The sequence below is a fragment of the Lepidochelys kempii genome, chromosome 6 (genome assembly GCF_965140265.1).
Source record: "Lepidochelys kempii isolate rLepKem1 chromosome 6, rLepKem1.hap2, whole genome shotgun sequence".
Classification (NCBI taxonomy): Eukaryota; Metazoa; Chordata; order Testudines; family Cheloniidae; genus Lepidochelys; species Lepidochelys kempii.
This window is the reverse complement of record NC_133261.1, coordinates 78,431,823-78,444,479: the sequence shown is the minus strand read 5'-3', so window position 1 is coordinate 78,444,479 and position 12,657 is coordinate 78,431,823. Positions and strand designations below refer to the sequence as shown.

The 12,657-nt window shown below is 35.5% G+C and overlaps 1 protein-coding gene across 9 annotated transcripts in view; it reads left to right on the top strand.

Moving 5' to 3' along the window:
- Nucleotides 1-12,657, top strand: part of CDIN1 (CDAN1 interacting nuclease 1) — a 195,166-nt gene that overhangs the window by 108,134 nt on the left and 74,375 nt on the right. For 4 of the 9 annotated variants that reach the window (XM_073348875.1, XM_073348873.1, XM_073348872.1 and 1 more), the window contains exon 11: nucleotides 6,117-12,609. The exons of 4 other annotated variants lie outside the window; for them this stretch is intronic. In XM_073348875.1, the coding sequence (XP_073204976.1) occupies nucleotides 6,117-6,288 (172 nt within the window). In that variant the 3' untranslated portion in view covers nucleotides 6,289-12,609. Of the gene's footprint in view, nucleotides 1-6,116; nucleotides 12,610-12,657 lie in introns of those variants that run through there. One more of the 9 variants, XR_012159482.1, reaches the window with a different exon arrangement.

Below are 12,657 nucleotides of genomic sequence, written 5' to 3'. Positions count from 1 at the left end.
GTGTTATGATGTGGAAATTGGTCTTTAATGGGTCAGCTGAAGATCATCATTTTAATAATAGCAAAAATGTTAATACTCTCATCACAGCAAAGAAAATCCCTTTTGTTGTGGTGTTAGTTTTATGCGAATATCAGCAATGTGGTTTATGTTGAGGACACTCGAATGAGCAGTTTAGGCCTTAATTTTCAATAGTTTATAAGATGGACCTTCTTTTAATAAATCCTTCATGATTTCTTTACTGTACTGAATATTAGGGACCAGATATCTAATTGGGTATAGTAGGTTGCTGGTAGAGATCATATCAATCATACCAGATCAGAATTTAAGTATTGTGTTTATTGTAAATCTCATAAACAAAGCTGTGATTACAGTACTGCATAGTCTGCGTGAAAAGATTTGATTCTGCATAAAACCTGCAGTGACTTTTTCCTTTTGTCACTCCAATTCTGAGTTTAAAATCTATAGTACTTTTCATCTAAGTTTCTCAGAACACCACACTGGCAAGATACAGTTGACCTATGTTTCCATGCAACAGAAGGAGATACCTGATTAGTTTTTCTAACTCTCTACCTTAGGTTTTTCTATTGAACCTATAACTATCGTATCTAAATACTTCCTGGTCTTAGGCAAGTCCCTGAGATGCTGACCACTGAAGATAGGAAACTATGTACATGATTCAGCAAGATATTTAAGCATGTTCCCAACTTTAACACTTGGGTATTAACATCATCGTTTAACATTTATATTGTGATGGAATCTGTATGCCACCCAGGTGGGATCCTGTTGGGCTAGACACTGTACAAACATATGTAGTACCTAACAGACATCCCATTGATTTCAGTGTGGTTATGCACATAGTTAGATATGTACTAAGGTACCTTGCTGAATCAGGGTCTATATCTCCCTGAGAGAGTGAGGGGATGGGGCTATAGGTTAATACATTTTATATATGAGTAAAATGGCACACAGAAGTTTAAATGAATTGCTGAGTGTCGCCAGACATTACAAGAGCTAGAAACTGAGCCCTGAATTCTGACTCCCAGTCCCCTTCTCTGACCATCATCATGCCATCTTCAGAAGTTGTATTTGTGCTCAAGTACACATTTATATTTACACTATGTAACCATAAGGAAATGTAAAATTTAGAGCACACACTATGCAAGTGTCACTAAAACCCAGAAATATGTCAATAAAAACAAATTATAATAAGAAAAGGAGTACTTGTGGCACCTTAGAGACTAACCAATTTATTTGAGCATGAGCTTTCGTGAGCTACAGCTCACTTCATCGTGAAGTGAGCTGTAGCTCACGAAAGCTCATGCTCAAATAAATTGGTTAGTCTCTAAGGTGCCACAAGTACTCCTTTTCTTTTTGCGAATACAGACTAACACGGCTGTTACTCTGAAACCTGTCATTATTTCCCCATGTTTATTCCCCCACTCCCCACTGTTCTTTAGACGTTCTTGTCAACTGCTGGAAATGGCCCACCTTGATTATCACTATAAAAGCCCCTCCCCCCCCCCACTCTCCTGCTGGTGATAGCTCACCTTAAGTGATCACTCTGGTTACATTGTGTATGGTAACACCCATTGTTTCATGTTCTCTATGTATATAAATCTCCCCACTGTATTTTCCACTGGATGCATCCGATGAAGTGAGCTGTAGCTCACGAAAGCTTATTCTCAAATAAATTTGTTAGTCTCTAAGGTGCCACAAGTACTCCTTTTCTTTTAGTGTATATATAAACATTTTTAGATTTTCAATATCGTTGTTCTTTTGGACTAGTCTTTTCTTTTTTTAATCAAGAGTAGCAAACATCTGTGTGTTTTGGTTTGTCTTTGATTAGCATGGCCTCATTCATCACTGGTTTTTTATATGAACACCAAGAAGTCATGTCCTCTTGTTTTAAATGATAAATATGACTTTCTCATGAATATTCACATGCATTCCAGGATTTACATCTGAATTGTCAAAAAGTAACTGCACAGCTTCTGTGATGTGTAACATTATTAGTGAAATAAAGTTTTTAATTTGTCATAGATAGGCCTTAACCACTGACTATGTTCGCTATGTTGCTGAAGAAAAGTTGTCCTTTGCCCACTATTTTTCTAAGATTTGTGGTTTGTCAACAAGAGGCAATATGCCGCGGGAGGGTCTCTGCAGATATTCCTATTTGCGTGGTCTGAGCCTGTCTCTTCAGGTTTCATTGTTTAGGTCTGATGTCTAGTTAGTTCTTATCAAAACTAATACCATCTGAAGTACCAGGCTTCCTGTGGTCACACAACCAACATCAAGATTTCTTCAGTCTGACTATTATTATTAAAGACAGTATCTCTTTAAACTTGAGCTTTGTTTCAACGTCTGTATCAATTAAATCTTGTAAATGTATTTCCTTGAAGGTTTCAGTGTGTGTGTGTGTGTGTGTGTGTAAGTTATATCTGAATTATATAAAGTACTACGCATTTGTAATTATAAATTATGAAAATACATGTTTTGAGCCTGATGATTTAAGGCATTTAATTCCCTTTTATTTTAGTTCAGAAGGAGTTTAGTGAAAGTTTCCCATGGAAAAGGATGTGCATTCCTATAATAACTGGGTCCATGATGAAAATTAGCTTATAGTTCTAGAGGTTATGATTATAGTCTTGTTTGATTTCTTTATGTTGTGGCTTTTCAAATAGCTAACAGTGTTCATCAATTTAATATAAAATTTCTAATTAGAATTTAAAACCAGGATAAGTAAAAGAAAATTATTCTTCGAACTTTCAATTACTAAAGTGTTGCGTATCTTTATATGGATTTTACTTCTTATGCATATGATTTTTAAATTGCAAACAGTCTGTTATTTAGGTTTGCTGAACATTGCTGAGTACAGCAGAAAGCATGCTTTCATTTATTTGCTTCAGAAGAAAAACTGTTTTCTACCCTTGAAATACAGCCCACTACATTAATTGAGATTTTTGTCCTATTGTGAGTAAGAGTTTTTGAGACACTGAAGCTCTAACCCAACTTGAAGAAGGCAATGATGGCAGTGAGCTTCTGTCCAGAGTTAATCAGCTGCAGAATTTGTAAATTTCATATGTGTCAAAGTTGAAAATGTTAGCACTCTAATAGAAGCTTGAAAAGGTTAGATCTGATAAAAGCCGTCAGCAGTTAAAGAAAGTGATTTATGGGACTGTAATGACACAAAATGCCTCATTTATCACTCATCTATAGATAGGTTAAGGTTTCTGTGTCATACTTTAAAAACTTGACCACTTAGAATTGTCAAAATAGGTACATAATTGTCCATCATACATTTCGGTTTGAATTTTCTTCACTTGAATTCTGATAATTTTATATCCGATTACTGTTGTACTTTTCATATTATTCCTTTTAAAGTCATTCATATTTCATATTTGTTTCAAACTGTATGGTCACTGATCTGTTAGAACTTTTATTAGCTAAAGCTGTTGATCTGAGTACTATCCAAATCTTGTTGATTTACATTTTCATTTGACCTAACTTATTTTCTTTTCAGTTAACATTTCATTTTCTTTTGTCTTACACTACTAATTCCCATCAGGAGTTTACAGATCTCTAATTCATTCTATATACTTCTCCTTAAAAGTATAGCACAAGATTTAAATGTGACAGTTATTAATATGTTTACAGTTCCAGTAATTTAAGTTATTGTTTAGCTCCACACAAATTAAATTTAATCAAAAACTACCAGTCCTGTTAAATTATCCTAAAAACAAAATATAAAAATGTTAGGAGAAATAATAAATATACTTTTTCTTGACCAGATTAATTGAGCTAGCATTTTTCCTGTACACTTTAAAAAATGAAATTAAAGAAAAAATATTAAATTCCAAATTTGTGGACTGTTTTTTCTGAAAGTGTTTACAGCTTTGTCATAATTAATGATGGTGAGCAAATACAAACAAAGATAAGAATTTATTAGAAAGCCATACAGAAGACTACATTTAGAAAGTGCAGTAGTTATTTGAAAGACAATGCTAATATTGTCAGTTGGATTCAGAAGGACATAATATAAAAGTTAAATTGACACGTGTATAAAAAATTATCTATCTCTTTCAAGTATAAAATCAAGCAGGGATAAAAGGACAGTCCAAACTGAATAACTTATTCATTTATTTTATAGAACAAAAAAATAAACTTACATTTTTGTCATCTTCGACAATTTATGACCCCAGTTGTACAGTATTCTGTTTGTTCAGCGATGACCTTCCAGGTTCGATCTAAAAAGAAGTCAGAAGCATTTGTCATGTCTGCTCGATCTTGTCCAGAGGTACCTATTGTAATTGTAAAGAACTAATAAGGTTGTTCATAATACAACATGCTGACAACTTTTTAAAAATTATTTTTCTTATTCTCGTCTGTCTTAAAAAAAAACATAACTTAGTACAACATATCTTTTAACATTTGATTGAGACAACAACATAAAGAACTTCTGCCACAGAAACTAGATTTACATGTAAGGGATATGCTGTATGACCAACTAATCTCAAATTCATATAGAATATTTCCTAAAGCATTTCTGTAACTAAGATACACTTTATACTTTACATCTTGTATATAATTGCTATATAGAAATGTTTTGACCATATACATGCTGAATTCCTTTCATAATGTGAAAGAAACTTCTTAATAACATGTTTGTGTCAAAAAGGGTGCAGTACATTAATATAAGAATTCTTCAGTTTAGAAAAACTGCAGTTTCACAAATTTCTGTTTGTTTTATCTGTTATAACATTTTATAAAGCATATGTCTGTTGCTCTAAATGTATAATGGCAAATATTTATTATAATACATTTACCAGATTTGTTGTAATTACCATATGGTAATTCCTTCCATCCACATGTTGTCCTCCTCACACCTCTCCCTCCATTTTTTTTTATAGTGCAAAAAAACCCTATTAAAAACTAAAATATTCTTGACAAATGTGTGTTTGATATAAATGTTTACCTTCCTTGTAGGATAGCTAACAATGTGGTAGTATTGTCAAATTACCATAGATCATTTAAATATCTTAAGACAGTTAAACAAAACCTTTTCAGTCCATCCGTTCTGTAAATTTATTATGTGATTTCAAGCGGGTATTTTTGTTCTGTTTTTTATATTTACCATTGAGACAAATTTATGTTGTATGTATTTGTGGTTGCTAAACTCAAAATTGTCTCAGTTCATGATTTTTTACAGTGTACTCTCTTAACTGCTATGAAGAAATGTATTTAAATGCCTTAATTACAGGGCAAGAAGAAGAGAAAGCACAAGTCTCTTAGCATATGATCTTTCAATTGTTCACTAACGGATAAAGAGAGCATTCAAGCGTGGTTTAGATAACTGTCAGCAATAATAAAATGCAAGGTAGTTTGTAGAGCCTTTAAAGACCTTTTAGAGAAATAGATTTAATTAAAAAGTAAAATAGACTTTTTGTTTCAAAGAAATTTAAAGTGTTTTAAAATTTCATAATGTTAATACATTACCGAGGATGAGGAAAAGTATGTGATTTGAAACTATTGAGTCACATAACAATGAATCATACATTTAATTCTCTGTAGCTTTTAATTTAAAAGCTAGATGTAATACATTAGAGTACATTTTTGTGTTTAAAGAATTAGAATTATTTGACTTTTTCTGTAATTTTGAAAAAAATCTGCTGCCCCATTATGTTTATCATCTCAAAAATTAGGTGAACAGTTAATTTGGTAATATAATGGTGTCTTACTACAATTAAATGCAAAAATGATCAGCATAATTTAATAGACATTTTGTTCACAGCAATGAAAGTGTGTGGGAGTGTACACACTAGATGCATTTATTAACCAGAGGTATCTAGATAGGATATTATGGATTTATATATGAATATATTCCAAGTATTAACCTTTTCCCTCTTGAATGAAATACCTTATGTTTACCAATAATATTTTCACTTAAGTCAAAAAAGGTGAAAGCTCATGTTTTTCTTTTATATTAGTCAAAAAGTTTAATTAGTTCTGTGTCTGAGAGCTGCACTGAACTAGATTGCTTTTAGCAAACTAGATGCAAGATAACCTGACTATATGATAAGTAGTTGTTTGTAAGTAACTCTGACTTGTTCTCCTTTTAGAGCGAGGATCCCCTGCTCAGTCTTATCCTTTCCTATGAAGATTTTTGTAAATTCAGTTTGCTCGCACCCTACTGCACAGACGTCATTTACATTGACCAGTTGTTTTGTCATAGCATCAAATGATTCTACGTGCAAGTTTTCTGTCTTTGAGTGGACTTTCTCTTATAGATAAAACAACTTCATAGAAGTGCATTTTCAATAAATGACTACACTTTGTTGAGAAACTCTTCTTTTTGCCAGTTTTATAGTTGTAAGTGCTGGCTCAGGAACAATCCAAAATGTATTAATAACAAACAAAATTACTTTAAAATAACATTGGAGGTCTTGCTAAATTCTCTTAGAAATTAAGTTGGGATTCTTAATTCATAGCATTTTTCACTGTATCAGAGTGGCAGACCATGTCAATAGAAGAATATTTACTATTCCGGAAACTGTTGGTACTTACGTTGTCTTTAATTTTTAATATTCAAGAGCCCTGTGTTTCTCTTCAGCACAAGAACTTGCGGGGCAGGGGAATGCTGTCTGAAAAAAATGCTTTTCTTTGATGGTGATAAAATTTATCACATGCTGCCCTGAAGTGAATGGCATTGGCAGAACTGTGGCAGGGGCAGATGGCACAACCTCTGTTCCAAACATTAGGCGGTGACCTATGGGACAAGATAAACAACATCCTGCTGAACGTTGTCGCTCTGTCTGTATGTAGCCTACCGTTCTCCTCACTACTGTGCATTCAAAGGCTGGTTGGGCATGGCAACTCTCTCACTTTTCTAAGAAGTCATAGAGCTTAAGGCCAGAAAGGACCACCAGATCATCCACTCTTGTATATCACAGGTCATCAACACCATACAGCACCCATACACTAAACCCAATAGCCAAAACTAGACCAAAGCTTTACAGCCAAGAGGAAACTAGACTGTTACATGCCATCAGCAGAGAATAGGAGGGCCCAAAGTGCACTGGTGAAATGCTTAAGTGAGATATACCCTGATAATGTACAGAGTACAAGTAGCATAAATCTTAACCCTTTTGCTGCATACGGTATGCAGATTTCAGAGGAGAATGTCGCCCATAGTACCATTGCCAGACTATGCCTCTCTTCACATCCTCTTCACTCCTGCAGAGTTTAGCAACTAACTGCCCCTCTGTGCTATGCCATTGTGAGAGAAACTGCTTCTCTTTTCCTCCATGCTGCCTCTCTCCTCTGTTTCCATGGGATTGCCATGGTTTTATTCCCCTTTGTAGGACCCGTAGCACTCAAGTCGAAGTCTTGAGAGGGGTGTGTGTGTAGACGTACACACAATGGTCTTTATTTCCTCCCTTAAACTGTTTTGTAGTTTGATTTATGCTGTTAGCGTTGCTGTGAAACACCCAAGAGATGACCATTGTTTTTCAGTGGTAATTTTTATATGTGCACAGGTGTGTATCGGGATGAAAACTGGCTACAATAAAATATATAAATCTAAATTGACATTATTCTAACAAATGTTTAATTTCCTCCCCCTACCCTCGTTGTTTATGGATGAAGGTTTATAAGCATGTTACTCACCAGCCAGTGCACCCCCAGTGGATGGGCTCTCCTCCTTTTTTAATGTTTCCTACTGACAGCTGAGCCAAAACTGTGGTGGTCAGTTTCTTCTCGTGACTCCTGGTGGTTCACATATAGTCCCACCCATTCTGGGGCGAACCAGTAATCCAACTAACAATGATCAGTCAACATCCCTTTTGTCCAAGTCCACATACATTCATCCTTATCCCTGGTATCAGGGGGGCTTTGATAGTCCTTACCTTACCCCTTGTCAGAAGAGAGAGGTCTGTTCCATTTTCCTCAGTGGGTTGGAAGGGGAGCCCAGGCCGTCCCACTCTGCTGCGTTTCAGTCCAGAGACTTTTGAATAGACAATCAAGGCCTGACTACACAGATTGCTACCTCCTTGAACCACTTCTTACCTTACCTGGTCTCGGGCCTTTGCCTCAGCCTCTCTCTTTTGTGTCATCCCCGCTTTCTTTAAGCATCAAGGCTCACTGCCGAGCTTCTTAGCAGCCGGTTCTGCTGCAGGAGAGTTTTTCCTATTCTTCTGGCAGGACAATCCCTGACTCAGCCAGGAGTCTTCCTGATTCTTACAGGCCCGTCCACCAGCATGCAGAATCCTGGACAGATTCATTTTTTGCCACTTTGCTTCCCAACTGCCTTAGACTCCGTATTGCAGGCCTATTGTCCTTCAGGGAGGCTCTGTTTGCTAGCAGTCCAACTCATCTTCCACATTCCAGCCAAGCATCTCTCACTTAGTGAGAGCCAAAGATAAGCTCTCATTGCCCTTTGAGCTCCTTTTTCCAGGCTCGACACCCACTGCAGGTGCAGCAGGGAAAGGCTGATTGTGCCCAGAGGCTCTCATTAAGCCCTTCAGGCATTTTAAAAATGCATTCTCACACTTGTACTCTGCAGCTGCTCCAAAGAAGTCTTCACAGTTATGTTGAACTCATACTAAAAATAATAAACCTTCATATCACAGATTCAGAGTATAAAATGCTTGTGTTAGGTGTCCTTAATGTACATACTAATTTGTACTCTTTTAACTTTTGGTAAATGAGCCAAAGATTGTGATAGGCACATATTGCATAAAACCTAAATTAAATAATTTCACACAACAGACTGGATCCAATCCTGTCTATTGACATAAATAGTAGTGTAATATAAATTGGGCCCTGTTCATGCAATGACTTGCACACATCTTTCATTTGATAGAAGTACATACATAAATCTTTGAATGATCCGGGCCTTCTACTGTAATTTTTGGGGGGCATTTGTATGGTGTCTAGCACAATGGAGCCTTGATCCTGGTTAGGCCTGTAGGTGCAAATAATAATCAGAGCAGGAGTAAGCCCAATATAATGGTTTTGAGACACTTCTTTGTGTTCTATGGATCATTAATTCTTGGCAACAATGTTTCAGTACACAGAGTAGACATTGGACAAGTTAGCTTATTGTGCATATATTACATTGTTAGAAATCAGAAGATAGATGTTCAAGTCCTAGTTCTACCACTGATCTCTTATGTGATGTTCAGTACATTCCTTAATGTTTCTGTGCTTTAAGTTCCCTATTTGTAAAATTCAAATAACACTACCCTACTGTACGAAGTATTATGAGGCTTGTAAAGCACTTTTAAAAACCTGGATGGAAGATGAACAGTCTATTTTTGTACAATAATTTTTTGTTATAAAAATCCAACTTCCTGCAGTAAAAACTTCAGTTTAAGTTTAAATCTTCTCAAAACTCTCATAATCTTACCACCAATATATACATCGTTTTTGGAGGAACTGGGGAAACATGCAGTAGGAGAGCAAGCTACACTTTGGCATAAAATATTAGGAAAGAACCATCTAGCTGCCTCCATTTTTTGGCAGGTCTCAGAAAAATAAGACCCCAAATTGAAGATGTTTCTGATCAATTTCCAAGGGACTAGTAAGGAGGAGATGGCTTGCACACTGACCCTACCCCATCTCTGTCCTCTCTGCCAGTTTGGCACATGTGCCAAGGCCTCCACAGAGTCTAGAGAAAGGGATGGTGACTTGAAGGTGTCTGAGGCCTCATACCATGTGTGGAGAGTCCCCTTCATGTGCAGTTCTAAAGGGGATAATCTGAGTCAATAGTACATATTGTGTATTAGGGTTGCAAAATACCAAGCATGCGAGAAAAAATCTTTTTGAAAGTAGCTCTTATCAGTGTCATCTAGCACTTGTCAAACTTTTTCATTTTTTAATACTCTTTGTGAAGATGTGCCGTTTCAAGAATGAGAATAAGGGAAGATCAGGAGACAACATAAGATGAATCCAAATGCCAGCTATATGGAAAGGAGACTCATCCTGCCACAGACAGTTGACATATATACACAATGAGGCTGTAATCCCTCTCCCAAAGTTAAATGGACAACTATCAAAGAGCATGCTGGAAAAGATCCCTTATAAAAGGCTGAAACCGAAGAGGAGAGTTTACTAGGAAACAGAATATCAAAGAGAGTGCAGCTCTGTTTAATATGAAAGTAAGATTCTAATTTCTAAACTTTTGGAGAGCCAGAGTTTGGGGTATAAGATAGCAAGTTTTGACTATGAAAGTCTCAAGATATTTTGTGCATTTGGGGATAGTTATATCCCATTTGTAGTGTTTTATTATGACATTACTTTAATACAATAAAAATCCAAGCCAGTTTAAAAATGGGTGCCTAAAATTTGGCTCCCAAATCTATATTTTAGGCACCTATGTAAGTAGCCTAATTTTCAAAAGTGCAGAGCATCTAGCAGCTTTTGAATGAGCTGATGTCAGTCGCTATCTCTGCTTGAGGTGTTACTCTACATCTTTATTCCTTTAACGTGAACTAATCAGAAGCCAAATTCTTCTTTTCCTTCCCACTTTTGTAACTGGTGGTCAAATTAAACTAGTTTTGGGATTAGGATCAGTTCCCAGGTATGATCTCATATTTTTAATGTTATCCCAGATCAAATTTATATGTTAAAAACCCCTGAAATGTGGAGTTTAAAATGAAAATGCTGCTACGTTATCACATTCTTGGACAGTGTTAGGGTATGAGTAAAACAGATACAGCATGGCATGTTTAGCAGTCAGTGTAAATGGTTTTTTATATCTTTACCATAAAGGCCTCTCCCTCTCTTTGATATGATGTACAATGGCAAAAATGCATAACCTGAAATTACTAAAAAAATTAAACCTTTTTAGGGGAATGTGTTTATTTCTTAAATTACAGCTAGAACAAAAAGTTATAGGCAACATGGGATATTAAATGTTTTAGTTATATAGAATTACACCACCCTGCCTCAGTCTCTTCAATGACCTAAAGGAATTTACACACACACCATTCCTTTAAGTAGCTTCCACTCTGTTTTTGAGTATTAATTAGCTAGTCAGATTTTATTAGAGCACATCTAGTTTTATATAATTAACATTGTAGCAATAGCTAGATAGTGCTATGAAATGCAGAATTTTCACTTTTTCCAAATGTTGGGGGGGATTGAAAATCAAGAGACCTAGAAATCAAATCTGCTACCTGAAAACATTAAACATGAGATTTTTCTTCCATCCCTATTGATTGCATGTTCTAGCAAGCAGATAATATGTATGTTTTTTGTCTTATGCGTTTTGAAGCGTAACATTGCCTAATTATAGTAATGGATAATTAATGAATCAACATAACAGTTTGGCTGATGTACACCTGCAAGTAAAACATCGCAGATATCAGCTGCGTTGCGAGAAAACTGGTTAAAGTTATTTAATTTTCAAATTGCATAAACATTAACAAATGCAGTGATAGTTTTTTAATGTAATATCATGTTCTGTGTTGTAAACTGAATTGTTCTTGTAACCAGCATGGGACAAGTGTAGTATAAATATTGGAAAAGATTACCCTGAATTTGTTTGTTCTTTAATGTCACAATTTACTTGTGACTTACAGAAGCTCAAAAATACTTCCAATCCATAACCCTGTGCTATATGGTGCAAATATTGCATTCTAAAGAAAGTAGCAAACTAAGAGAAAACTTTAACACTCATACAGTTGTGCATCCTTTGTTACAAGTTGTTTTCTTGCTCTTAACACTTGTTTGTCATAACACATTTGTTCACAAAGAATATATAAATATCATGGACTCTTTTATAATACATCCTTACCAGGTATTGACTATTTTTCATTCCAGAGCTTTGCTGCTTGTTGTGGTCCTTTGGACATGTGCCAGGGAAAGATGATGAAGGGAGTTAGATAGCCATATGTTTTAATAAATGAAGTCTACTACTGCAGGATAAAAAAGGTTTGATTTGGGTGGGGAGGGGGGCAGGGTCCTGTGCATCATTTTAGTGATCTACCTTTTGGAAGAGGTTGGCAAATTGAGCCTTGGGGCAAGGGAGAGACCAGGAGTTAATGATTAGAATAGAATTTTAACTGTCCATAGTTTCTTATTAGAAAAATGGTCAATCCTTGCTAACCATTATTTTAAAATCAACGAATAAATAGCTTACACAGTAGTAAAGTTAGGAAGCAATAACTGGAGGAAAGTACAAAAAGCATTTACTTGATCCATTTGATCTGGAATTTTGGGAAGATTTGTAAAGAGTACACAAAATGTAGACTTGTAAAGTTGGCAGTAACTGCCGACAGATCCTAATATGTTAAAGGTTGTAATCTTTTGAAAGAAGTTGGTTGGCTTTCCTGTTGGCCCTCCTATCAACTTTAACCTCCAACCTTCTCCAGCATGTATCACTACAAATAAAACTGCTGAGGTTTGACAAGAGGATATAAAGTCACTAGGCCATCGAACAGAGATCTCTGCATGATTTTCTTCAACCTTAAACTTAAATGAATACTGCTCTAAGTCAGGCTTTTTAATAGGAAGTCATAAACACTCACCCATATCACTTTAGTTTTAATAATTACTGTTTTAACAGAATAAAGGAGAAATATACATAGTAAATCATGTTTGACAACTGGTATTTAGTGGTTTTGTTACTGGTTGTCTTTGACCATTACAGATTTCTGT